At 39.1% G+C, this 27,981-nt stretch overlaps 3 protein-coding genes and 1 pseudogene across 3 annotated transcripts; all 4 read left to right on the forward strand.

Moving 5' to 3' along the window:
- The first annotated feature begins 856 nt into the window (after positions 1 to 856).
- LOC149104049 (uncharacterized) lies at positions 857 to 2,757 on the forward strand. The gene has a single exon (XM_089273900.1). The coding sequence runs from the start codon at positions 998 to 1,000 to the stop codon at positions 2,063 to 2,065; it is 1,068 nt and encodes a 355-aa protein (XP_089130026.1). The 5' UTR covers positions 857 to 997; the 3' UTR covers positions 2,066 to 2,757.
- Positions 2,758 to 7,583: 4,826 nt separating this feature from the next.
- On the forward strand, positions 7,584 to 9,585 carry LOC149104050 (uncharacterized; annotated as a pseudogene).
- A 3,340-nt stretch (positions 9,586 to 12,925) lies between these two features.
- LOC110043463 (uncharacterized) lies at positions 12,926 to 15,856 on the forward strand. The gene has a single exon (XM_089272962.1). The coding sequence runs from the start codon at positions 13,106 to 13,108 to the stop codon at positions 14,165 to 14,167; it is 1,062 nt and encodes a 353-aa protein (XP_089129088.1). The 5' UTR covers positions 12,926 to 13,105; the 3' UTR covers positions 14,168 to 15,856.
- Positions 15,857 to 18,147: 2,291 nt separating this feature from the next.
- Positions 18,148 to 27,911, forward strand: LOC110043478 (protein kinase C-binding protein NELL2-like). The gene is made up of 9 exons (XM_020748927.2): positions 18,148 to 18,316; positions 19,276 to 19,573; positions 20,136 to 20,433; positions 21,452 to 21,517; positions 22,168 to 22,275; positions 23,644 to 23,760; positions 24,336 to 24,441; positions 26,107 to 26,297; positions 27,172 to 27,911. The coding sequence occupies exons 1-9, from the start codon at positions 18,241 to 18,243 to the stop codon at positions 27,247 to 27,249; spliced, it is 1,338 nt and encodes a 445-aa protein (XP_020604586.2). The 5' UTR covers positions 18,148 to 18,240; the 3' UTR covers positions 27,250 to 27,911.
- The last annotated feature ends 70 nt before the right edge of the window (positions 27,912 to 27,981 follow it).

Below are 27,981 nucleotides of genomic sequence, written 5' to 3' on the forward strand. Positions count from 1 at the left end.
CGCGTGTGCCATCTTTAATTCGTCCTAATTACTACCGGCTCACCTAGAGACCAGCAGTATCACTTCATACACGTGTAGCCGTTCTGTAAAATTATCAACGCGAGGAAGCCGTATTCCATTTTGTCTACACTCTTTTTTATAAGAATATTGATTTTCCGGCCGAGTCTGAATATTCTTATTTTGCTACCGATTTTAAGCTCAAAATGTCCTTGTGAATATTCTTATTTTATATCGTATGACATTCCTGTTTTTGAATGTAATTTTGAAGCTAGCCTGCATGCGTTAAAGCCTGATGACGCACATAACTTCTTGCAGAAATGTTATAAGCATAACATCGAACATAACGCCAATGCTTTTTTGTTGCTCTTTGGCTAGTTTTGCTGTTTAGAGAATGGAAGAACTTTATAAGGCTCAGTTAAAAAATGATATAAATTTTCAACGGATAAAATTACATTCTTTTCAAAATCTTAGCCTCGGGTTTATTCTTAAAATCTTCTTAAAATTTCGCAATTTTAGTCTCGATTTTCTTGTAAATTATATTCTTATAAAAAAAGAAAGACTTTATTTAAGAAACACTAAGTTGTGTTTTATTGCTGCTTATTGGCAAATTACTTGAGAATCTCGAAAGCTAAAAAAAGTGTGAAAAAAGCACTGGTTTAGAGATATGCTCGGCAAAAATGGAAAATAAATATTTAAGCTCATATTTTCCCAAAAAATTAAAATCGTACTCGCCAAACGGGCGAGTGATCGATGATCTGTACTCGGCCGGACACTTTTCACACGCGCATTGGCGAGCGGGCGAGCGCTAATTTCCACACTACTGAAAACGGCTTAAATTTTGTTTCCAAGTGATCGCAGACAATCCGTAACTATTTTATTTTTCGTATTTCTTAACCAATACATGAATTATTTTATAAACTATTGAGGGCCTTTTCTTGATGAATGCTGTTCTAGCTGTCAAGCGAGCCCCTCGGGATTTGTTAAACGCTACAGTGAAATGAAGTTGAAGGCCGTTTTTTTAATTGCACTTGCGTTCAGTTCAGTTGCAATGGTTGGCATGATTCTTTATGCCATGGCCAAAGAAACCGTACAAGACATGATCAGATTTAGAGAGAACACTGATTTTCATTCATCAGCTGAATTATCCGCCCACAACTCGAAGCTTCACGATTATACCGCACAAAGAAGAATAACTCAAAAGCCATTTATTTATCTCACGGAAACCGAGCAATGCCTTCCTCGAAACTTGGCCTCTTCTTCTCAGATTGGCGATCCCGAGACCTGCAACTGTGATGTCATTGTGCTAAGTTTCCGAGACAAGTGCCAAGATAACAATCAGTCACACATCACTTATTTGTTTGATTCGAACACCCTCTTTGCATCAGGACGAAATGTGCTCTTTTTTGCCGCACTGGATAGAAGACCAGGATATCATTATTACATATTTATGGACGACGACATCATTCTCAAGTACAACGAGTTTACACCCGCCAACATGACTAAGATGTCGCCCTTCCGAGCTATGGAAAAGTGGCTGCTAGATTACGAGCCAGCAGTGGGTGTGTTGGATTACAAGGTCCATCATGGCGCAAGCACTGTCATTGAGAAAAGGAGAGATTTATGTGGTATAAATGAGCCATCTCTCGTTCTCCCTACCGTGTTTTTCGACGCCATCTTCAATGCTTTCCACCATAAAGCTGTTGAACATGTCCTTCCCTATCCAACGCAATACGAACGCGGGTGCATGTATTGCTGTAACAGAAACACTATAATGGCTGTCGAAGTCAAATTTGGCGGCCAAGCACTCCTGTTTTCTCCTGTCACAGCTGGCAATCCCAAACATCGAAAGTATAATAGAGCTAAAAAATATATGACATTAATATTGCGCGAATTTATAGCGAAGATCAAGCAAGAGGCGCCACCAATGCTAAGAAATCACGTCATATTCGAAATGTTGAATGCAGATTCAAAGTTTTATCTAGACAAAAAGTCCCCTTCGTTTTGTGTGAATGTAACTCGGCATCAGCCTATTATTCCATACAGGCACTTGCTGAATGATGTTTGATCCTTTCTCCCCTCACGTTTACACTTTTCTTTAACGAGTTTTAGATATTCTTAAACAGGTTAGTTTTTCACGCGAGTCGACTCGCGTGAATGTTAATGGATTTACGTGCGTAAAATCATGGATAATGAAAACATTTTTATTTCTTTATATTTATCTGTCTGTTTACACTTTTCTTTAAGGATTTTTAAATATTTTAAAATCTCCTTACAGAGGTTAGTTTTTCACTCGACTCGCTCAACGAGCGTGAATATTTCAATGGCTTTACGTCGGCGTAGAATAAGATAGTAAAAGATGTTTATTTCTTTAAATTTATCTGTATTCCACCCGTCCACTAAGTTCAATTAATGAAATTTTGATTTTATTCATGTCATCGGTATTCTATAAGCACTTAAAGCTAAAATTAAGGGTGCTTTTAACAGGTTATACTGTTGCTATGGTTACCTATTATGCCATAAAGACTGCCGTTATTGTTTCACCAATGGCTGGCAATTTGCGTGATACCAATGTTATAGTACCTCTTGATAAAAATAGGTAGTATCGATCCGTTAAATTATAGCTGTTGGAAAAGTGCTGGAAACTGTTGTAAGCCTCCTCAATAGGGCTTGGCCGCTTAAGGTGGTATGGTACCCTAAAATATGGCGATGTTCATGAAAAATTCAATTTCTTGGAAATACAAGACTTAAGACCCTTGAGGACTTGTCAAAAACATTTTGAAACGATCTTGCCGAATTTCCTTCCAGATGAGTGTGAAATTTAAGGAAAGTACACAGTGGTATAAGTTTTTTCACGTGGCAACGGCCATAGCATACTATACATACTATACTATACATATAGCATACTATAAAAACGTGACCAAAAATATAGACTATTTTTAACTTATATGAACGAAACTATTTAGAAAAAACTTTTAAGACATGCACAACTCGATTGGTATAATTATTTGTGAAAAGCTTTGCCTCAAATTGCAATCACAGGCTCATTCATTTCCCTTATGACAAGGAATATTTCCCACAACTGCGGTAACTTTTTACAAAATAGAACAACCATTGCACCCCCTCCCCCGAGATCCAATCTGCACCCCCCTCCCCCACTATTTGTGGCTCGTTAAACGCTTAATACTTCGTGTAAGAAACTTAAAGTGCATTTTTCTCAAAAGTTTACTTTTGTACCGACTGACTTCGCGCCAACATTTCTACTTTGCAAGGTTTTTAAGTAGAATTTCTGAAACTTGGGCTCATCAAAGACCAATAGTGTCGTGATGATATAAACCAAAAAAATCGTAACATTTTAAGGTCTGTCACGTGACATGAGATGATTTGTCCACTGGGTGTGGTAAAAAATAAGGTTATTTCCAAATAAAGCTGTAAAAAACACTGAAAATAAGAGTTAACTGTCAAAACTTAGGTTCATATCACAGAACAAAACAGAAACTTACATGATATGCTTATTTGACAGTCAATTCTTGTTTTGTAAAAGAGCAGGAAGTGTTGGCGTCAATACTATAAAACACTACTTCAAAAGGCTGTGGCTGGTTTCCATAGCAACCATTTTGAGTAAAACTCTAGAAATTTAATTTCTCTTCTTGAGTGCAATAGCACACAATTGATCTTTCTTTATCATATTTAAACAAACTTTTTGGTCCATATTGAGGGTACCATACCACCTTAATAGGAAGTCGTCAAGAATTAGTAAAAAACTTAGTTGAAACGTCAATTTATTCAAAACGAGGTCCATATGGAAGGGCCGAGGATTGAGATTTTTCCCTAAAGACCGAACATTCGAGGTTAATAAGTTGTTTATTATATGGCTTTTTTCTTTACTTTTGCCGGGTCCGTAATCGGCCCGTGGGCATTACGGGAGAATAATGCCCGGGAATTAGCCAATCAGAGGGCGCGTTATATCGGCTACAAACACAAGCCATATAATAATAAACTATAAATAGATTAGGTTTCTTATTTTGTTTCGTTCTCTTTTCCAATCAGAATATTCCTAGCCTTTTCATCGTGAACTTATATTTGTCATAACAGCCTGGAGCCTTGGAAGCTGAGCATATCGCAAGTGTTAAATCGTAGTTCTAAACAAGTTATAAATCACAGATTGTCTTCTTTAATACAGTTTAAGTAGTGAAAGATACGAAAGTTAGTGAGGAAACGCACACCTGAATCAAGGTAGGGTGTATATTTTTATTTATTCTCCTTCGTAGTTTTTAGACTTAAGAATGCATTCAACTCTCTCTCAGACGGACACCATCGGGACCGGCCTCAGCTGTCCGTCTTAGAGAGGTGTCCGGCTTGTAGAGAGTCGACGTAACATGACCCCAGGAATTTTAAGATAATAATGCTGAACCTGTGCACAGTGAATACGCGTCTGTTTAAAGTTTGTTTTAAGTTATTTACTTGAACGAAACCTGTAAACTGGAACGAAAACATATTTATAAAATTGAATCTCTTGGCGTATTACAATCAATAGTTAAAGGGTTAACTAGAGTCCAAACAGTGAACATTACATTCTGCAAACGGGAACATCATCATCTTATGCCTCAGAACTGTGTTTCGCGGCACCAAGTCTAAAAATATGTCACATTCAACACCTCACGAGTGTCCGTTGACGATTTCAAATTGTCCGTTGTCCTTCTTGTGGAGGTGTCCGTCTTATAGAGAGTTTGGTTATGGTAAAATGACTGAGAAACGGCCGGGACCAGCACTGGGTGTCCGTCTTATAGAGGTGTCCGTTAAGACAGAGTTGACTGTGTAACTGTTTTTCATGCAAATCCTTCTAGTTGGACTTCGGCGTAACCTGAGTACTATGTGCAGGAACTCTAATCTGCGAGTTTGGCCATCTCGTTCCCATGGTCTTTTATCTTCCCGCCCTCTCTCTCTCTCTAGCTCCGGGAGAGCGCGAAGATGACAGACGCTGGAAATGAGGTGTCGAGTTTGAGCCACCGTTGGGTTGCAAATGATTGTGATCCTTCATAACACAGCCTCAACCAATAAACAGTAAAACGTGATTAAACTGCACGTACCAAAATTTCCCTGATTTCCAGATAACCAGTTGTATTCAGGTAGAACCCAATGACAACTGGCGTGATGCCCATTTTCCACGACTGAACGTAGGACAATGGAGCGCCAAGGGGAAGAAACCGACCTAGCTAATTTTACTTTAAGGTGGTCTTATACTTCTGTGCAACAGTTTTGGTACCATGTTAAAGGGCCTCGCACTGTGACTTCAAAAATGAGCTTTTCCAGGTCACAAGCCACAATAGTTAATGAGTAACTAGCTCCTAAGTGTTAAAAAGTGGAGTTCATTATAAGCACGATAACTTACTAATAAATAGTTCGAGAAGCGTGTTTCGTCACTGACACTAATTCGCGTAAATAATTATTTTGAGATTGAGTAAAGTTGAATGTTTTAAATATATCAATCTCAAAAACATTTTGCTTATTGAGTTTGTTAAACTCGAAGCAAAGCCATGGCCTCTTACCTTAAAATAATTGCAAGACTGACTTGTGTTTCATTTAATTAGCGGCTCATTAGTCTCTCTCGACTGAGCCGTTTTTTTTTTGTTTTTTTTGAGTCACGGTCATAAAAGAAACGTCTTTTTCTTTCTTCCTCCTGCTTTTTGTACCTGTTTCAGGCATGGGCAAGACTTTTTTAATCATTTACCTTCTCCCAGTCAGGTAAAATATTATCTAAGTTTTCCAAAATTTCTGCCATTTTAAACAACAGTGGGATAATGTTTGTAATGATGACGTCATCTATGCGTCTGTCCACCAATAGATCATAGGTGAGAACCAGTCAAAATGCAAGAATAATTTGTCAACTTATTATATAATATGTAGTCGAGTAATAACTTTAGTTAGGATTCAAGTCATTAGAATCGGTTTTGCCCAAGAGAAGATCAAGGTAAGAGAGGGAATCCCCCATATAGGCCTTACCCAAGGTAATCCCTCTTAATATGGCTTAATATGGCGATCTACTTAAGATAGTAAACATCAAGTCCCTAGAGCATCGCAGATACATGCAAGCCCTAATCCTTCTTTATAAATCTTTGTTTATTACGGGGCCAAACTACATCAAGGAATTGTTCTCCTTGCGTTCTAGCAATTATGACCAAAGAGGCTATTGTAAGCTTAATCAGCCTACCTTTCAATCCAAGTATTTGCATAATTCTTATCGCTACATAACTTCACGTTTATGGAATAACCTACCTGACAATATAAGAGGAGCGTCCTCTCTTAGAATTTTTAAAAATTTGCTGAACAATGTTAATCTGACTACCGAGGCCAATTGTTGTTGTAATCTTTGTATCGAGTAGTTTACATATTTAAATTTTTATAGTCTAGTTATTAAATTTTAAATTTTATAGTCTAGTTTTTCAATTTTAAATTTTATAGTCTAGATAATATATTTAAATTTTACAATTTAATTTTAGCATACACGTTCACATTTAAACGAGCACCGGGCTCACTGGTGAAATGTGTTTAATTAAAGTACTTACTTACTTACTTACTTACTTACTTACTTACTTACTTACTTACTTACTTACTTACTTACTTACTTACTTACTTACTTACTTACTACAATATTAAATCAGGAACGCAGTGGTAAATTTGAAACAGAAATTAATAAAATTTGCCGTCGTGATTCACACTCTCCGACTTCTCCAGACAAAAACGCAGAATTTGGTCATTTCACGTTGCCGTTTTGCTTTGGACGGTAAAAAAATGAATTAAGAATTATAACGCACATGCAGAGCCAAGGTCTTGTTTCCATTGCCGTTGCCTTCGTGGTTTTCTTAAACTCCCTACTGAACTTCTTAGAACCAAATGAAAGGCAAAGAGTGAACAGCCAAACGAACATAAAGCAAACGAAATCCCAGCCGAACAAAAAGACAGCTGAGAGTTGCAGAAAACTTCTATGCTGTGAAACGTCTTTGAAAGTCCAAACGTATAAAATGACTTGCCTCCTCCTTCCTCCGAACTGAATTTCATGCATAATGCGCTAAAAACGACTTTAATTTCGTATTTAAGTTATTGTTAACCTGCAGAACAGGCGGATTAGCGGGGGCAGAGAGCGAAACGCGATACACGAGCGCGGAGCGCGACCACGAGCGCGAAGCGCGAGATCAAAGAAATCGGCCGGATTTATTTCGTATCGCGCTCCGCGCTCTCGTACCGCGTTTAGCTCTCTGCCCCGCTAGTCCGTCTGTTCTGCAAGCTAGGTTATCGCAGAAAATCAGAAACTGCTATACAGGTCAACCCCTGTTAAACGGCCACCCTCTAGGAAATGGATCATTGGCGGCTTAAAGGGGACTGGCCGCTTACTAGAGGTAAAAAACAGTACAAAAGCCTCCATCAGGACTTTGATTACTGGCCGCCTAATAGGGGTGACCGTTTAATCGGTGGCCGCTTAATAGGGTTTTGACTGCATTTTTCTTATTTCTTAACCAACGCTTATATCATTTCTAAACTATAGTCGAACCCCTATTTAGCGGCCACCTTTTAAACGGCCACCCCTATTAGGCGACCAAAAATCAAAGTCCCGATGAAGGCTTTTGTATTGTTTTTACGTCTATTAAGCGGCCAGCCCCCTTTAAGCGGCCACTATCCATTTCCCAGAGGGTGGCCGTTTAATAAGGGTTGAACTGTAATGAGGGCCTTTTCTTATTGAACCCTCTTCTAGCTGTCACGCGGCCATCTCGGGGTTTGTTACACACTACAGTGAAATGAAGGTAAAGGCCGTTTTTTTAACTGCACTGGCGCTGAGTTCAGTTGTAATCGTTGGCATCGTTGTTTATATCAAAGAAACCGTACAAGACGTGATCAGATTTAGTGAGAGCACTGACTTTTATTCACCAAATCATTTTTTCGCCTACAACTCGAAGCTTCACGATTATACCGCACAAAGAAGAATAACTCAAAAGCCATTTATTTATCTTACAGAAACCGACCATTGTCTTCCTCGAAACTTGGCCTCTTCCTCCCAGATTGGCGATCCGGAGACCTGACACTGTGATGTAATTGTGCTAAGTTTCCGAGCCAAGTGCCAAGATAACAATCAATCACACATCACTTATTTGTTTGATTTGAACACCCTCTTTGCATCAGGACGAAATGAGCTCTTTTTTGCCGCATTGGATAGAAGACCAGGCTATCATTATTACATATTTATAGACGACGACATCACTCTCCGGTACAACGAGTTTACACCCGCCAACATGACTAAGATGTCGCCCTTCCGAGCTGTGGAAAAGTGGTTGCTAGATTACGAGCCAGCAGTGGGTGTGTTGGGGTGCGAGGTCCATCATGGAACAAGCACTGTCTTAAACAGAAGGAGAGATTTATGTGGCATAAATGAACCATCTCTCGTTCTCCCTACCGTGTTTTTCGACACCTTCTTTAACGCTTTCCACCATAAAGCTGTTGAACATGTCCTTCCCTATCCAACGCAATACGAACGTGGCTGTATTTTTGCAAGCGAGAGAGACACTATGATAGCTGTCGAAGTCAAATTCGGCGGCCAAGCACTCCTGTTTTCTCCTGTCGCAGCTTGCGATACCAAACATCGAAAATATGATAGGTCTGAAATAAACATGACGGAAATATCGCGTGAATTTATAGCGAGAATTAAGCAAGAGGCGCCACCAATGCTGAGAAATCACGTCATATTCAAAATGTTACACGCGAGTCCAAAGATTTATCTAGAGACCAAGTCGCCTTCGTTTTGTGTGAATGTAACTCGACACCAGCCTATTATTCCATACAGGCACTTACTGAATGATGTTTGATCCTTTCTACTCTCACATTTACACTTTTCTTTAACCACTTTAAAATATTTTAAAATATCCTTACAGAGGTTAGTTTTTCACGCGACTCGCTCAACGAGCGTGAATATTTCAATGGCTTTACGTCGGCGTAGAATAAGATAGTAGAAGATGTTTATTTCTTTAAATTTATCTGTATTCCACCCGTCAACTAAGTTGAACTAATGAAATTTTGATTTTATTCATGTCATCAGTGTTCTATAAGTACTTAAAGCTAAAATCAAAGGTGTTTTAACAGATTATACTGTTGCTATGGTTACCTATTATGCCGTAAGGACTGCCATTATTGTTTCACCAATGGCTGACAATTTGCGTGAGACCAATATTATAGTACCACTTGATCAAAATAGGTAGTATATTCATCCGTTAAATAATGGCTGTTGGAAAAGTGCTGGAAACTGTTGTCAGCCTTCTTAAAAGGGCTTGGCCGCTCAACAGGGAGTCGTCAAGAATTAGCACAAAACTTAGTTGAAACATCAATTTATTCACTTACAAACTTATGCCTGAAGGCTTTTCACCACTGTTCCACATAATAAAGGCTTCGCATTACCGTTTTCTTGATTCACTTGTCATGCAAATACTGTATCCTAAACGGACTCTATACTGAATGAAGCGATAATTTTTACCATCCGGTTAGTTTCTAATTACTGAACGTAAAATTACTTCAAAGCAGTCATAATAAACGTTTGTTTGAATGCTTTTATCAGTCGTTACTTTCAATTGCGGACTCTTATCTATCATCGCTTTTTCCAAAACAAAGCCAAACTGTGCGTATTTAATCATGGCCGCTTGGTAGGTCTGATAAGGGTAAGCAAGGACAATAGGGAACCCTGATCGGGACGACCAAAAGTTGGCCGGTTCATAGGGACTTTATTTACAGTATTTTACTGACAATGATTTCGGGATTTTGATATCTAGCCGCTTAATAGAGAGTGGGCGATTAAAAGGGGTCCGAATGTTCGTGGCGTTTTATATGTCTACTTTCGACCTTTATGCGACGGACAAGTCAGAGGTTGAAAGTATCTGTACTTGTGACAATAATCAGGGCCGGGTTGTTCAAAGCCCGATTAAGCTTACCCAGGATTAACGAAAATTTTCAGTTTTGGAAATTTTCGGATATGTTCTCTGTTTAAATTGTTTGTCCTTCAGTTTTGAATTTGAATACGGCTCAAACTGAACAAAACACTTTTATACAAGAAAAATTAATACTTCGGTTAACGTTTTATCTTGGGGAAAACTAGCCTGTTCAAGGCTCTCGGTCAGTGGGGACGATCGAAAACACGGGGATCTGGGAGAGAAAAAGGAGAGGGCGGGAGACCTCTCCTTCGTTCTCCCAGGCCATGCTCATCTAGGGGGGGGGGGGGGGGGGTTTGAGGAGGGGGGAATCTTCTGGTCGCCTAACTAATTCCTGTAAACAATTATTTTGAGATTGTGAAAATTTAAATCTTTTAAATATATCAACCTCAAAAACATTTCCTTGCTGGGATCGTTAAATTCGAAGCAAAGATGGTTTCTTACCTTGAAACGGGAGCATATTACATTTGATATAGGGAAGATATTTGTTTACAAACATTGTTTTTGTTATTTAAATGTTCAAAACGTTAAACAAAAGAATTCTCTTTCTCACCAACCAATAGTTCTCTGGTTGGCATATTAATAACAACAGGTGACGTCACTGATATCTTTGCTATACTCCTGCTTGAAATAATTGCAAGACCGATTTGTGTTCGACTGAGTATTTTTTGTGAGTTCATAAAAGAAACATCTTTTTCTTTCTTCTCCCTGTTTTTCCTACCTATTTACAGCCTCACAAAACTTTTTCACAGTCAGTTTCTTTGCCCAGTCAGCCTGTAAAATATTATCTAATTTTTTCCAAAATTTTTGCCATTTTAAACAACAGAGGGAAAATGTTTGTAATACTGAAGTCATCTATGCGTCTGTCCTCCGATAGATCATAGGTGAGAACCAATCAAACTGCTAGAATAATTTGACTTATTACATGTAACTTTAGTTAGGAATCAAGTCCTTAGAATCGCTCTTGTCCAAGAGAAGATCAAGATAAGAGAGTGAATTTCTTTCGTTTTGTTTCAAAACGAAGGAAAGCCTCCGATGCTTTGGGGATGTATCTTTTGATATTTTAATATCAAAGAAGCAGAGGAGCTAAGGCCCTCGCCATGTTTTAATGCATATCTGTTCGTACAGATGTTCCCTGTACAAATAATAGGGAGTTTAAGTAACCACGACGGCGACGCTGAGGACAGCGTCAATAAATTTTTAAAATTACCAAGGAACTGAACTGGCTCGCGGTACTCTAAAGTCATTTACTTTGTTTATCACTGTCAAAACTATCACCAAACTAAATCTGGAACACAGCGGTAAATTTGAAACAGAAATCAATAAAATTAGCCGTCGCGGTTCACGTTCTCCAAACAACGCAGAATTTGTCTTTTCACGATGCCGTTTTGCAGAGGACGGTAAGGAAATGTACCAAGAATTATAACGTACGCGCACAGCCATTGTCTTCATGTTCATTAATTTTTTTTTTGCGTGACGTTTTTCATTGCCGTTGCCGTCGTGGCTTTCTTAAACACTCTATTGAACTTCTTAAAACCAAATGAAAGGCAAAGAATGAACAGCCAAACGAACATAAAGCAAACGAAATCCCAGCTAAACAAAAAGACGGCTGAGAGTTACAGAAAACATCTACTACGTCTCAGTTGAAAGTCAAAATATACAAAATGACTTGTCTCCTCCTCCCAAACTGGATTGCATCCATAATGCGCTAAAAACGATTCTAATATCGTTTCCAAGTGTTGAAGCGACCTTTGGGGAAATTAGCTGATCACTCCAACACTCTTTGTTTGGTTGCCTCTCTTTTTATTTCCACTATTGATGACCTGGGTACAATACTCACAACGTTCTCTTACTTGTTGCTCTTGACTGGTTACGGCAAATACTACAACTACTAGGAGCTAACTCGTCACGTTCCTTTTAAAGGGACAACCACGTCATCCATCAAATCAATGTCAATCTGTCAATTACGTTAACGTAATGCCATGCGCAGTTCGAATAAGGTTCTATTGCGACTGCGCACCAAGCTACTTAGCATATTTTCCTTCGAGGTTATCGAGGTTGACTAAAACGTTTTCTACCTTGATTTTAACCGACTATTCTTAAGTGGCTGACCTAAATAAGGTAACGTGAGCAATATAAAAGTTACAATCTGCGTTCTTACCGATTAAAAGTTTAGGATAACACTAAGTTGAAAGATAAAAGTTGTTGTTAAATATTTCATACAACATAAGTGTTACAAGAAGTAGGTTTACAAACTCCCAGCTTCGTGGGCGGGATTTCCAGTTAAAACTATCCATCTCATTAACTGGACGTGCTCTTGTTACAAACATCCTTTAATGAGGTGCCGCTGCTATTGTTAGGAATCTTTTCTTTATTTGGGTAGAAGTGTGAATTAGGAATAAATTAATTTAAACATCGTTATCAAACTCCTTGAAAAGGTCAGTAAAAAGGGCAAGGTTTGACTGAAAAATTGGACAGGAGACTGAAAATAAGTTAAGGAGTCTAACGTGACTAATTCCAAAAAGAGCGCTTCCAAAATCCAGATTTCAATTTTTACTTCATTTTCTCGATCGACACCCGCGAGTAAACAAACGTGTTGCTGGACAACGCAGCTAAACCGAAAACATGCAGTGCAGCAACGGTGCTCGCAGAACATGAATGTACCAAGGCATCCTACCAAGAATCGGCTACAAATTATTGAAGTGGACACTACATTTTCAAAATAGTTAGATTACATGGCACCATTTCCAGTTTAACAACGGTCAAGTAATTTACACATATTTCACTGAAGAACTAGTTCCTAAGAAACGCAGCACCTGCGTACACATCAACAACGATAAGAAAGGCAACATTTTTTAAACACCTAAAATATTCCAATATTATATTTCGAATGACCCAACACCTATTTCTCAAAACATTACCATTAACTTTTTACCCATTATTACAACGAATAAATATGGTTGGGAATTTATATCTTGCTTGCATTTTTATTGTTTTACACAAGTGATCGCAGACAATCAGAAACTATTTTATTTTTCTTATTTCTTAACCAATACGTGTTAAACTATTCAGGGCCATTTCTTGTTGAACGTTGTTGTAGCTGTCACGTGGCCCTCTCGGGGTTTGTAAAACACTACAGTGAAATGAAGTTGAAGACCGTTTTTTCAATTGCAGCGGTTTTGAGTTGTATTGTTATCGTTGGCATGATTATTTATACCAGAGAAACCGTACAAGACATGATCAGGTTTAGTGAGAGCACAGAATTTTATTCGTCAACTCAAGTTTTCTCCTACAACTCCAAGCTTCAAAATTATGCAGCACAAAGAAAAACAACTCAAAAGCCGTTTATTTATCTCACGGAAACCGAACAATGCCTTCCTCAAAACTTGGCCTCTTCTTCTCAGATTGGCGATCCCGAGACCTGCAACTGTGATGTGATTGTGCTAAGTTTCCGAGACAAGTGCCAAGATAACAATCAATCACACATCACTTATTTGTTTGATTCGAACACCCTCTTTGCATCAGGACGAAATGTACTCTTTTTTGCCGCATTGGATAGAAGACCAGGCTATCATTATTACATATTTATGGACGACGACATCATTCTCAAGTACAACGAGTTTACACCCGCCAACATGACTAAGATGTCGCCCTTCCGAGCTGTGGAAAAGTGGCTGCTAGATTACGAGCCAGCAGTGGGTGTGTTGGATTATAAGGTTCATCATGGAGCAAGCATTGTATTAAACAGAAGGAGAGATTTATGTGGTATAAGTGAACCATCTCTCGTTCTCCCCACCGTGTTTTTCGACGCCATCTTTAACGCTTTCCACCATAAAGCTGTTGAACATGTCCTTCCCTATCCAACGAAATATGAACGTGGCTGTATTTTTGCAAGTAACAGAGACACTATGATAGCTGTTGAAGTCAAATTTGGCGGCCAAGCACTCCTCTTTGCCCCTGTCGCAGCTGGCAATCCCAAACATCGAGAGTATGATAGGTCTGAAATAAACATGACGGAAATATCACGTGAATTTATAGCGAGGATTAAGCAAGAAGCGCCACCAATGATAAGAAATCACGTTATATTCAAAATGTTACAAGCAAGTCCAAAGCTTTATCTAGAGACCAAGTCGCCTTCGTTTTGTGTGAATGTAACTCGGCACCAGCCTATTATTCCATACAGGCACTTGCTGAATGATGTTTGATCCTTTCTGCTCTCACGTTTACACTTTTCTTTATTCTTACTCCTATTTTCTTTTTCTATTATTTTCTAATTCTTAGGTTAGTTTTTCACGCACGTTAACGAGCGTGAATTTCAATGACTTAGCGTGCGTAAAATAAGATACTGGAGAAACCTATATTTCTTTATATTTAACAATTATTCCACGAGCGCGCGTTGGATACGAAATATTATTAAAAACTGAACCATTGGATAATGCAATTTGAAAGTTTTCATTGCCTTGGCTATCACGGGTTATGAGCCATTAGACCATGCCCTATGAATATGGTAAGCGTACGCGTTATCTTTTAGGGCGTTTTTATTTTCATTTTAGTTTTGTTTTCTATATTTTGGGGGCGCTTTTAAATAAAACAATTATTCCACTCACGCGTGTTGGATATGAGATCATTATAGCCAACTCGGCGCTAGGCGCCACGTTACCTGTCCTACCATCTCATATCCAACGTGCGCTCGTGGTAGAATTGTTAAGTAGATAGCCTACGAGGCGCGTAGCGCCTATCTACTTAACACTTAGTGAGCGGAATAATTGTTTTATTGAAAACGTCCCCAAAATTTAGAGAGCTAAACTAAAAAAAAGACGCTCTAAAAAATCACGCGCACGCTTACTATATTTGTAAAGCATGGTATAATGGCTCATAACCCATGATGGCTAAGTCAATGAAAAGTCTCGAATTGCTTTTCCAATGATCTAGAATTATCTGTATTCCACCCGTCAACTAAGTTAAACAAATGAAATTTTGATTTTATTCATGTCATCAGTATTCTATAAGCACTTAAAGCTAAGATTGAGGGTGTTTCTAACAGGCTATACTGTTGCTATGGTTACCTATTATGCCATAAAGACTGCCGTTATTGGTTCACCAATGGCTGGCAATTTACGTGATACCAATATTATAGTACCTCTTGATAAAAATAGTTAGGATTCATCCGTTAAATTATAGCTGTTGGAAAAGTGCTGGAGACCCTTAATAGAGCTTGGCCGCTTAACGGGGATTCGTCAAAAATTAGCCCAGACCCTTGTTGAAACGTCAATTTATTCAATTACAATCGCGTCTGAAGGTTTGTTAAGGCTTCGCACAACTGTTTTCTTGATTCACTTGTCACGCCGCCTGTAGCCTTCAAAAATCACGCGCTCTACAATGAAGCGACATTTTTTACCATCGCGTTAGTTGCTTACATGTATTAGTGAACATAATGAAATTACACCACAGCAGTCATAAAAATAGGTCCGCAGTGCGTACTTGTGGGCTTATTTTTATTTTTGTTTAATAACTGTCATTGTAACATTTTGTATGCTTCTTATGACAGATTGTTTTGGGGTTACATGTATGTGTTGATCAGCAGGTAGTGATTTGCATAATATTTTCAGAGTGAATAGAAGAGTTCATTCATGTTTGTATCATGATTCAGTTTAATCTGATGGTCAACTAGCTGTCAGCATACAGTTGCACAAAGAGTTTTGTGATAACTCAACTCCTTACATGAAAATGTTGATACAAAGTCAGGTGCTTGTACATGTCTAAATTATATCGTGATTTGTCAATTATTTGCCTCAGCCTTCGACCTCGGCAAATAATTGATCTGCGAGACACTGCCAAATCACGATGCTTCGATAACCACGTCCAGGATGATTATTTATCCAAAACAAACAAAACTGTTTTCAAACAAAAAGTTCCAGATCAGAGCAGCAGGAGTTTTAAGTTGCTCACTTCAGTCAGTTCACGCTAATGGTATCTGAATGTAGTTTCCAGCCTGAATTGATTTGTTAAACCAAAATGTAAGCTTTTTGGTCCTATTTGTACACAAAGAAGTGAATGATTACCGGCTAGTTGTCTCTTGATGAGCAAAATTTCCAGCGGGATTCTGTTCAGAGCCGCGATTCTCAGCCGGCTCAAATTCAGTCTACAGAGTAGATAATCTGCGGATCGGATCCAATGGGTAGTGCTGTTGTCAAGACTGGGCTACCGCGGACGTGCACTGATTTAGTAAAAATCGTGTTTCTATTAAACAATTAGATTACGAGTTCGAGATTTCTATCGCGTGATCACGGTTGACGAGGGCGCAATAATCTAATTGTTTTAGAATAAATCTACCGGTCATTCAGAACTTTATTTAAATCCTCTTCAATAAAGCAAAGAAGCTGCCGTAGTTTTGTTAACAACCGCACACTGCTAGGCTTCTCACTACTGATCTACAACAGAATAGATAGAGAGTAGCGTAGCCAATCAGAGAACGGCTTTCGTGATAGAATCCTGGTAGATTTATACTAAAACGCGATAGAAACACAGAGCTATCACAAGTTGTTGGCGTGATGATTGAGCGAGCAAAGACATTTCACATTTTGAGTAAACGGGTTGTTTTCTTTGTTTTCGTAGCGGAATTTTCTAAAAAAACAACATGTTCTCCGTGTTTCCATTGAGTTTTTTTACAATAACTGCAGAAATTCTCGCTCGCTCATTGGTTAATTTTCATTGTCAATAAGCGGACAGACACATTATTTTAGGTTTTATGTAATAATTTATTGTAAAAAACAAATTGACGTCAGGTTTTCATGCGTCTGTCCTGTGTGATTGACAATGAATTTCGTCATAAAATTGTCAAAGTTGCTGTGGATCCGCAGACTACTATGAAGAAATTCATGATCAATAGCAGCTAGGACAGACGCGTAAAAAACTGACGTCAATTTGGTAATTACAAACACTCGTGGAAGTTTGGGAGAACTCGAAAAGACTGTAGAAACATTCGCCTGACGGCTCGTGTTGCCACTGAGCATTTCTCGTTCTCCCAAACTTCCATTCGTGTTTCTATTTAACAATTAGATTACGAGCTCGAGATTTCTATGAAGAGATAGTTGATGAGGCCGAAGGAAGCAAGCAAGCAGGCAAGTAACAAACTCTATTTGACTTTATTTGTGTATCAAATACATCTACTTGTAGCGCGATAGGCGCTATTTCGAGACACACTATGACAAAAAGTGTTAGTCACAGTCCCCCTCCCTCCATCACGCTTTGCCACCCCCTCCCCTGTTTAATGCCTGCTAGCTACGCAGGCTAAGCTAGGTACTACGGTTTTTATCTAAACATCTATTAGTCATCGCCCAGAATGCCCTGACACATTCGGGACCTTCCTACAGTCCAGAGCGTTAAATTTTCAAGTTGCATTTGAGCATTATTACGAATAAACCGGCACCGGCGGGCCTGACCGTGATGGCCGACACCTCGGTGCATAAAAAGAAGAAACAGGCATCTTTTCTGTAAATGAATCAACTAAGAAGTGCTTCACGACGGTTTCCGCGCGAACATTTTCTTCGCGGGCTTTTCTTGGTTTTTGCTCAAAAACATGGGATTCTGTTTCCGGCACATAGTTTCAGCAACCCCACATCATTATATTGATTTTGCGCCACTCCCTAGCAAAACAAATGACATCGAATTGATTCGTACCTCTCACTTCCGGTTGGGAAATAATCTCGTCACGAAAGTGGGAAAAAAGTATTTGGGAGCGGCTACTGTAGAGGATTTAGCAGGTCCAATGACGTTTTATTTATTGCACAATTATATCATCACAGATACCCCAGCGGGTAAGCTTGTGACGTGGGTAAGTGTAAAACTCAGAAAATGTTATTAAACCTCTCTTGGGAATTTGTAAAGACTAGGTTGTTCTAGAACGTTTGCTATTTCCTGTGATGAAAGCTTCAAGAAATGTCATTTTCACACGTTCTTCCATGATGAAGTCTTCTGTTTTCATTTAAAGCACGTTTGCTAGCTCTGCTGATTTGTGGTTGTTCCTTTTGTTGTACACGTGTCCAAATCTTTCCGAAAACTGGTGATTACGTCGTCTCCATGTTTCCTGACTTCGGCGACATGTATTGTTTCACGGACTTGCGTCATCCTTGCCCCTCCCCAATATTGTTTCTCAAGTTGCTTATTAAATAAATACAGCCAGCTTATTGACTCATCAGACAGACACGAGAGGTCACCAAACGCATATCAGATAATTTCTCGAGGACACCATTGTTCAATATTAGACGTAGACGCAGCGATGGGTCGAATCTGTGACTGGATTTTTGCAGTTATTCTAGTGTTTTTCCTTACGAAGGGAACCTCATCAAATGAAGGTAAAGCTAGTCATTGACTGCTTGTTTGTGTAGTCATCTTTACAAGACTTAGAGGCGTAATATTAGCGGGTCGGATGATTTGGAGGTAACGAAGATGGTCTATACATTCGTTTTTCCCAGCCCCAAAATTAAGTCTTCACTGGATTTCTTAGTTCCAAGCTAAGCACAATATTATTTAATAGTACATGATTGAATATCTTTCTCGTAACACTGTGTTATTATGACACGGGACAAAAAGTGTGGAATGCCTTCAAATATTTGATAGAAAAGCTATGCTACAGGCTATGCGAAGTTAACCCAACTTTCAGCAATCCTGTAGTATTCTAGGACAACTGTTTCAGCCCTACTTACCCTTGGAATAATGTAAAGAAAACCGTTTTAGGAGCCTGTTAGCACGTTTTGGCGAGGCAACAATCGAGAGAAGGTTTATAAATTACAGTATTTGAATCAGTTGCGAGAGGTCAATAATTCTGTATGGTCATATCATATCTTGGTCCGTTGCTGATAGTTATGTCGGCCAATGGTACATCCTCCTAATATTTTTTAGCAAAATTCAGCTTCGATTTGAATCGTATCTTTAGCATCGTTGCTTTGCTTAAGCTGTTTACTTCCATGGATATGCTTTCATTGTTTATTTGAAAGATGTTAGTTCAAACTAAATAAATTAAACGACAGCTATTTATACTTCAGATAAAAATCATTGAGTTTTAGTGGTCGTGTCTACCTAGTAATTGTTTAGAGGACAAGTTGAAAGGCACATGCATAAAAACGTTTGTGACTCTTCTTTCAACTTACGTTTCGATTCAACGTTGAAACGGACTGAAACATCGACAGCGCTAGCCGCTGATACTGGGTCATTCTTGAAAGCTTTCTAGAATGTCGCACCTATTTTTATTGATACTTTCCACTTCTTTTTGTCTGTTTGCGTGCTTTCAAACGTGTTATTTAATTCTTTTCAGATCTGGCAAAAGAAGTCGATCTTTTCAAAGCAGTTGGGCTTGGTGACAAAGCATTCGCCGGGGTCACAAAAACCACAGGACAAAACGACCAAAGTGCCGCATATCAATTTACCACGTCTACGACTGATCTCATAGCAAGTCAGCAGGCGTTTGAACAGGCAGATAAAATGATCCACAACAGCCATGATTTCATCGTCTCGGCCTACGTCAAGCTCGATCTTCTCAGAAGATACGACAACCCTATTGTTTCTATTTCTTCACAAGGCGGACATGATCTGTATTTCAAGTTTGTCGTCTCGTGAGTTTTGTGTTAACTTTAAAATTTGTGACGTTTGTGTAATTTCAACCTCAAGATAGATTAGTATTTCCGTTCGATACATTCTAAGCTCATTTGGTATAAGACGGAAAAATCTGTCATTTCCTCACGCATATGCATAGCCTGCGAGCAGGTTCTCGTGTTTTGGCCGGCGACGCGAGCGACGAAGCCGCGAGAGAGACACGCGAGACAAGCGAGGCGAGTGGAGAGGGCTTTCGTGTTTTGGTAGGCTATCACATGCAAGACTATTTTCACCCTCTTTTTAACTTTTTATAATGGATTTTTTTCTACCCTTTTTCTTTCCTTGCTTGGCCATGTTTTCTTTTTAAAATAATTTTTAGATTTTTAATACAAATTCGACAGAAAATTTTCCCACAAGACAGAAAGAAATTATATCAGTTTCTTTTGAGTGATAAACATATGTTTTCTCTTTACATAACCAATACATTGTCACATAGAGAGGTGATGAAAATGTAGAGAATCCAAATTAATAAGGAAGTCGTTATTTCTAATCTAAAACTTTTTTTCATTTTTGGTATTTCAGTGGCAAGAATGGAGGAAAAGGTCTTGATATCACTGTCTCACTTCAAGTCCCAGGCGGGCGGTTAGCGCCATTCAAAGGTACCAGTAAAACATCTTTGGACCTCACAAAATGGCACAAGGTAGCGGTCCGAGTACAGGACAGTCAGTCGATGCTGAGGATATTCGTAGATGACGAAATGGTCAGCGTGCATCCATTCAAGCAGCAGATTGTTGCCTATCCTCAAAACGCCCAGCTTCGACTTGCTCAGATCTTCGAAGTGTATTTGGAAAATACTGGTGTTATCACCAGTAGGTTTAAGGTAAGCTAGTATACAGAAGACTAACGTTTTTACATAAATAACGAGTAAGGTGAGTAACATCCCGTCCACACTACGCTGGAGAAATTTGAAAACGGAGGTTTCACTCTGAAAACGCATCAACTGTTTTCCGTCCACACTACGCCGGAGGAATTTAAAAACGCGACAATCACCGGTCATTTTGCATTTGTGTTTGAGTAAAACACGTGCATAATTATCATAATTATCATATTGTCGACGTAAACGAAAAGCTTCGTTTTCGAAATGTTTTCCGTCCACAGTAAAACGCAAAGCCGGCGTTTACAAATTCCTCCAGTTTGAAGAGCGTTTTCGAAAAGCTTCGTTTTTGTGACGGATTAGTGTGGACGGTACGTCCTACCTGTAACGGTAGAAATGAAGCTGCGTTTTCAAGTTCCTCCGGCGTAGTTTGAACGGGACCCAAGAAAAGTTCGAAGGAGCTTTCTTCATTTACTCTTTTTTTCAAGTTTATTCACCCCCAAAAGAAGTTAATGTTTGCAGGATGTTTGTCCCATTTATTATATGACTGAGAAAATTATTTCATTGTGATTAGCTAAGAACAGGTAAATTTGTCATTAATTTAAGCCTAATGCGTACAGTTACGTTATTTTCTCGCCCGTAAAATATATGAGTGATCTGTTAATTCGTATCAATATTTTAATCGTTATTTATTCAGAAATAACCAAAAGATATTGTGCATTCATAAAGATACTGTGCATTCATGAAAATTACTTATGCAAATAAGTTTAGACCTTATTTGTCTAACTTTTCTCATTAATTCTTTAAATTTACTTTCTCCTGAGTATGGTTAATAAAGGGGAATGGTTATAAACCCAACTAAGTGTTAATGTCTGTCGGAACAACTAACCAATGGCAACGTTTCAGTGACGTCAACCTCTTTATTTCTTCTTCTTTTGGGTTCAGTGGGTCTGAAATTTAACGAAATGGGTTTGTTGCTATCTTTGGATTGTGAACAATGACAGCTCTTTACAACTGTTTGTAGGGGGATCTTCAAGACGTTAAGTTTATTTTGGGAAATACTTTACGCGATTGTCCAACAACAGCAAAGGTGAGGCAATGGTGAATGAAAAACACAGCTTACTAACCGATACACTCCTTCATACTAGCTATATCCTCAACCTGCCATGCCGATGTGTTCTTTTCCTGATTTTAACAATCTCAGCACCTGTTTTCTTTTGAGAAAACAATGATTCTTAATTTTAAACCAAGAGAAGATCAAGGTGAATTGCCTTGATCTTCTCTTGTTAGAACTGAATTCAATGTTTATCGCCACTGAGACCTCGAAGGAAAACAGCTGTTATTGAAGGTGCGCCTGCGGTCAAATACTGTTTAGTTGGAAAAGACATGCGAAAGAGGCGAAAGGACAATACAAAGCAGAAAAGTGACCCTGCCTCTCGCCTCGTTTGTATGTCAAACCGCTGATGACTGCGACAAAAGCTATTATAAAACGCCAACGTAGAAATTAAAGCACCTGTCCTTTATCAGTTTTCGCTGTGTCTCATGCTTTCGCCTCATCCATTTTTTTCACTTATCTATTTTTACACAACCCCATGAGCTGCAAAGCTGAAATCTTTATCGTGTTTAAAAAAAGGTTTTGCTTACTTACTAGAGGACGTGAACAGTTCTTTAATTGTTGAGTTCTTGATTTACCTGGTAAATGTTCTGATCAGTGAACTTGAATTGTCCCTTCCACTGTAGTGTGAATGTTCAGATGTCGTGGGGACAAAGGATTGCGTCATGGACGGGTTCAGGTACGAAGACGGAAACCGCTGGACAAAGGACAAGTGTACCTTGTGTCAGTGTAAGGTGAGCACGCGCATTAAGTGTACAGGATGGCGCAATTAACAAAGCTAAAGTAATGTAGCTAAAGCTGTGAATTGAGCACAATACCACTTTGCGGTTTGTTTTGGCTGTTGTTTACGAGCGGATTCCAACGACACTTGTTGGTCAATCAAAGCCGGAACAAGCAGTGAGAACTTTTCCTATACTTGCAAAGAATGAGTGATTTCGCATTGGCTAAGGACAAGTCGGAAGGTCAAAATTTATAAACAAACTTCCTCAACTACCTCCAAGAGCAAGGCTCAATTAATTGTGGACAAAGCGTAGCCTTCGGTTAATTTATATCGGCTGTAAACAATAACCTTTCTTCCTCTGGCTTTTTAACAGATGGTTTGTCTTAAAGTTTCTCCCAAAGAAAACAATTACGTGTATAACAATTTCATGTGTTACAAACTCGCTGAAAATTTGCCGGATCACTGGAGGAGGGCAGCATTTAGTCAATAAACCTCTTCAGGCGGCTGGTATGTCGGCTGATAATGTCCGTGGCTGAGAGATTGTCCGAAAATAGAATATTTGGCCGAGAAGCGAAGCTTCGAGAGCAAATGTGAAATTTTGAGGACAATCTCTCAGCCAAGGACATTATCAACCGAGATACCATCGAGCCAGAAAGGGGTTTATTTATTTTATAACCCTCCCATTAACTTTCATATCACAATTAAACCGCTCGTAAACATGGTAAAAAGCCAGTGGTGATCTGATGGCGAATGCGCGTGATTGACGTAAGCAAGCAAGTACATTTGGTTGGTTTAACTAACTTTATTTCCACTGTGATTGGACCAAAACTTGACCAGCTGTCATGAGAAATTAACTCTCGTAATGCCCCTTAGATCAAAAACTCAAAAACTTGATGTACTTTCCGGAACAGCATTTGCGACCAGCTATTTAATATCACTATCGCTAGACTCAACTAAACGAGTTTAGTTTCCTTCCATGTAAAATAAGAGAAAGGAATATTTGAAACTCTTGTGCTGACTGTGTTTCTTTTCGACGGAAGCAATCGGAGGACAAATATCGACGCAGGAGGGGGTTATTGCGTGATAACTGTCCCGTGAGTTTTCACCACGTGACGTAAAGTAACCAATAAAATCGCACCAAGATTAATGGGTGGGTTATAAATATAAGTATACCCTTGAATGTGCCGACTCTGTCTCGTTTTTCTACTATCATTTATAATGAATGCGTTTTAGATTGACACCCATAAACGATACAGTTTTGGTCGGGATAATTGTGTTTGTTCTTTGGCAAGACGCTTTAATTTCTTCGCTCAGGAGTGTATTAAAATGAGCATTATTTTGCTAGTTTAAATCCGTTCTCACTTTGTTTTCTTGTTGACAGTGGGGACAAGTGATTTGCACTCACATCTGTCAAGTTTGCAAAGACAACGGTCGAAGCTATCTGCACGGCGAAACATGGAAATCAGGAAACGATAGCTGCCAGACCTGCAAGTGTTCGGTAGGTTTCATTTTCACTTATAAGGACGCCCAAGTTTAAAATTGAAATCAAGTCAAATTTCATTTTGTAAAATAATTGAAAAAGAAACGGTGCACACGGTATCAGAATTCTGCTCAATATCAGAATAGATAAACGCTAGGCATGGATTTTATGAGGTTGAAACTTAAATGTTCGGATAGAACCGAGTAAAATTACTGCGCATTAGTACTGATTGGTCACAAAGTAGGCTTTCACCCACCGACGTGAAAATTAAAATCACCTTGTATAGTATAATAAATAGCTTTGCGTAACAGTACTGTTCATTAGCATTCATTTGAATGGTTGCACATTTGCGTTGAAAAGGAAAACTTGTGCAGCATTATCAACATTACCCTGGCAGACTATTGGCTGAATATGAAGTCAAACGCAGTCTGGACAGGAAGAGCTCGTAGCGAGATCTTCCGTCCAAGACCGCACTCAACTCGTTCCGGTCGCCGATTATTTGTCGCCCAAAGGGGCCTGTTAACAGACTAAAGCTCTTTAGCTTCACATTGGCTCGAGTACTTACCGGGTATGTCTATCTTTGCTTGTTTTAGGAGGGTAACATTACCTGCTCACCACCCTCCTGTCCAAAACCTGATTGTAAAGGGAAGTCAGGGGATGTGATTACTCTTAAAGGACAGTGCTGCCCGATTTGCAAAGGTAAAAGTTTCATTGAATACTGGCCTTTCTTTGTTAGCTATCATGCTTTTGTTTTAATTTTTTGGCTTAACTTACCAGGGAGCTTAAATAACGACGACGGCGACGCCAAGGACAGCGTCGATTAAAAAATGATTTGATATTTTGTCTACGAATCTCGCGATGCTCTGAAGTCATTTACTTTGTTTATCACTGTCAAAACTATCACAAAACTGAATCTGGGACACAGCGATAAATTTCACGTAAAAACTAAGAAAATTAGCCGTCGTGGTTCACGTTCTTTGCTCATCGACTTTGCTCCTGCCGCAACGCATGAGAGCTACGCAGAATTTGGTCATTTCACGTTGTTGTTTTGCAGAGGAAGGCAAAGAAATGTACAATGATTTAAAACGCACGTACACAGTCATTTTTCCGTACATAAAACCTTTTGTTTAGCAACGGTGCCGTTGCCGTCGTACGTAGCCTTCTTAGGCCCCGTCCACACGAATCCGGATATTTTTGAATCCGCGACTTTTTCTTTCCGTATTCAAAAATTTCCCTGTCCACACGTAACGTATTCAAATCGAATTTGCCTGTCCACACGTAGCAAAAATATCCGGATTCGCTGCCGAATTCGCCGGATGCGTGAGGACGGAAGCCGTATCTGGAAAGAAAAGTTGCGGATTCAAAAATACTCGGATACTTGGGGACGGGGGCTTGAACTCCCTACTTTCTTCCTTGTGTGTGGTCATTTTCCTCCTAGCGCCGTCATCGTTTCTGAAAACTGTTCGTTTACAACCAGTTCGTTAACGAACTCATCACACCTAATGTAGTTGTCTTGATATTGTAACTGATTCCCCCAAACAGCTTTATGGGGACAAGTTAGAAGAATTTAATTACTGATTGCGGCTTTGCGTGTTGAACTCTTTTAAACTGAGTATAAATGCAACGTTATCGTAATGCTGTCTGTCTTTTGCGATGCGCACAGTTGCCTTCAAATCTAACGAAAGTGCAAGGCAGGCAAAGGTAGCCAAAAACAGATGGATATGATATAGGCCAGATTTAGACAACGAGAAATGGGCCTTAAGCCCAGAGCAGCCCTCTCCCCCACCCCCCTCCCACCCCTGAGATGAAGCCTTCCTATCCGTATTTGCTTTTAAAATTTGTTTACCTCACCAGCCAGTTACGCCATTCTTAGTGATGCACCCCTCCTGAGAAAAATCCTGGATCCGCCCCTGTAAATTTCACCATAACATTGATTTCGAACTTTAGTCTGCGTGGTAGAGTAAAAAATAATAATTTGTTGGACAAATTCTAAAAGTGACTACTTCGCTTTCCCAGTTTACAAAGGGGTATCGAGTTAATCACCCATACAGGTCATATTTCCAAGGTAATCCCTCTCACGTTAGTTTTAGATCACTCTCTGTTTCGAAAGGACGGTCTAGAGAAATCAAATTCTCTTTCCCACATGAACATCTCGAGCGGCTTTCCACGCATTTTCAAGCTCCACGAAAACATCTTCGCAACTTGCTTTTTAACATTACCGCGCGAGAACTGTGTACCATGTCTAAAAATAACTTGAGAAGTATTACCTTGGGAATGAAGCGTATATATGGGAGAGGAACTCTGTTACGTCACATCGTTTTTTATTAAACTGATTGTACATTTTTCGTGCCATTGTGCCACCAGAGGACCAATGTGACGGGACAGGAAAGGTTTACAAAAGTTGTAGTTGCGACTCGACTTGTTCCAGACAAGGATTCAAGTGTCAATCGTGCACCGAAGGCTGTTTCTGCCCGAAAGGACAAGTGTTGGATAAGAACGGAAAATGTATCGACTCTGCTAGGTGCACCTGTTTTTACAAAGGAAAGGAATACAAGGTAGGCAGGTTCATTCTACTGGAATAAAACTACATGTATTCTCATCCGCAGCCGTTATTTGGGACTGTCACGCAACGCAACGCTCCCCCAAATGGGTAGAAGCGTTGCGTGACATCTCAGAAAACGGCTGAGGAGGAGACTAGCGTAAAACTAGCCCTTGGGAAAATATGATCAGGTGAAAGTTCTTCGAAAGCCCGCATGTCTTGACTGAAGAAGAAAACTAGAAAAATGCATGTTTATCATGCTGAAAAGATGCAAGTATCAAGGCGATTATCTTAAACTTTCGAAAGTACTGACCCCCCCCTCCCCCCCTCCCCCCACCACCACCCGAAAGTAGCGAACCTCCATCCCTTTCAGACTAACATAGCAGTGCGTCATGAAGTAGAAACAGTTTACGGTATCTTACTAGCTTTCGTGCTGACCACTGAGAACACGGTCTAGTCATGAAGAACCCGCCCATGTGGTAGCAACATAGATTTAATCTGGAATGAAGAACTGTATTTCATGTTTCAAGAACTGTTTTTACGAATTTATCTTGTATTTCCTAAAAGGAACCAGCTCAGTTGTATCAACGTAATGTCATGCTTTTTTTCTGCCCAAAATAAGAAACTCCAGACCCCACGAAAGTAACGAGCGCCAAATGCTGCTAATTCCAACAGTAATTAGGGCCATTACTTTCGGAAGTTTACGGTAATTTATCCGAGAGGGTGGCTTATGAAATCAATAAATCCCTTGATTGTGGTACTGCGGAGATAAAGAACGACATCAAGAAAGTCATCGCACTTCTTTTCAAAGCGTTGCAGTTTGTTTTACTCGCTATTTTAGTCCAATTCAATTCACACTGACAAAACAGTCTTTTCTCTTTCCCCAACAGCCTTTGGATAGTTACTCCGACCGCTGCTATTTCTGTTTCTGTCTTGGCGGGGAAATGATCTGCCACAAGTTTTGCTGAGAACAGAAGCCAGGTGTCCCGGATGATTTACGAAAACCAAGATGGCAGAAAGTAAAACGCACGGGCGTTTCGACTTGTAAAGTTCATATAAGGTTCACATTAATATTGTAGATATTTTATAACGCTTCAGTTTAAGAGAAGGATTAAAACAAAGCATATTAGGCGAGTTAGCAACAAACAGTAGAAGGAAATGTTTATACAATTTAAATAGAAATTATTACCAATTCGGGATTTTTAATTGACTAAGAAACTAAGAATTTCAACGTGTAAGCATTTATTTTCGAGTACGAAAGAACAACGTCGACAAACTCATTTCTCGTATTTACGAACGTAAATTATTATGCCTTTTACTGTTTGTAAAACAGTACTTCTTACTGATTCTTTATTGAAACAAGATTTAGAAGCAACAATTACCATGATAGTTAAATTGTATTAAGATGTATTGAAACTAAAAAAGGATTGAATAACTTAGTAACCTTTATTTGGTTCACTTGAAGTTAAGTTGTCAGACATCATAGAGTTAAAGAAGATGTAGTTGTGTTACAGAAAGCGAATATTACAGCAAGCGTTAAACTCATACTTCATTTGTACTTTAATTTATTGTATTGATTCACTTTTATGTAGCTATAACCTTTTAAATTTATAATAAAATTTTTAAGCTACTTTTGCCTTGTTTGCTATTTAAGAGTTTTAGAGAACTGCAAAATTATTAGTTGGTCATGAATTCTTCCA

This window comes from Orbicella faveolata, unplaced genomic scaffold (genome assembly GCF_042242905.1).
Source record: "Orbicella faveolata isolate gen_17 unplaced genomic scaffold, um_ofav_v1 contig_35, whole genome shotgun sequence".
In the NCBI taxonomy this organism is placed as follows: Eukaryota; Metazoa; Cnidaria; class Anthozoa; order Scleractinia; family Merulinidae; genus Orbicella; species Orbicella faveolata.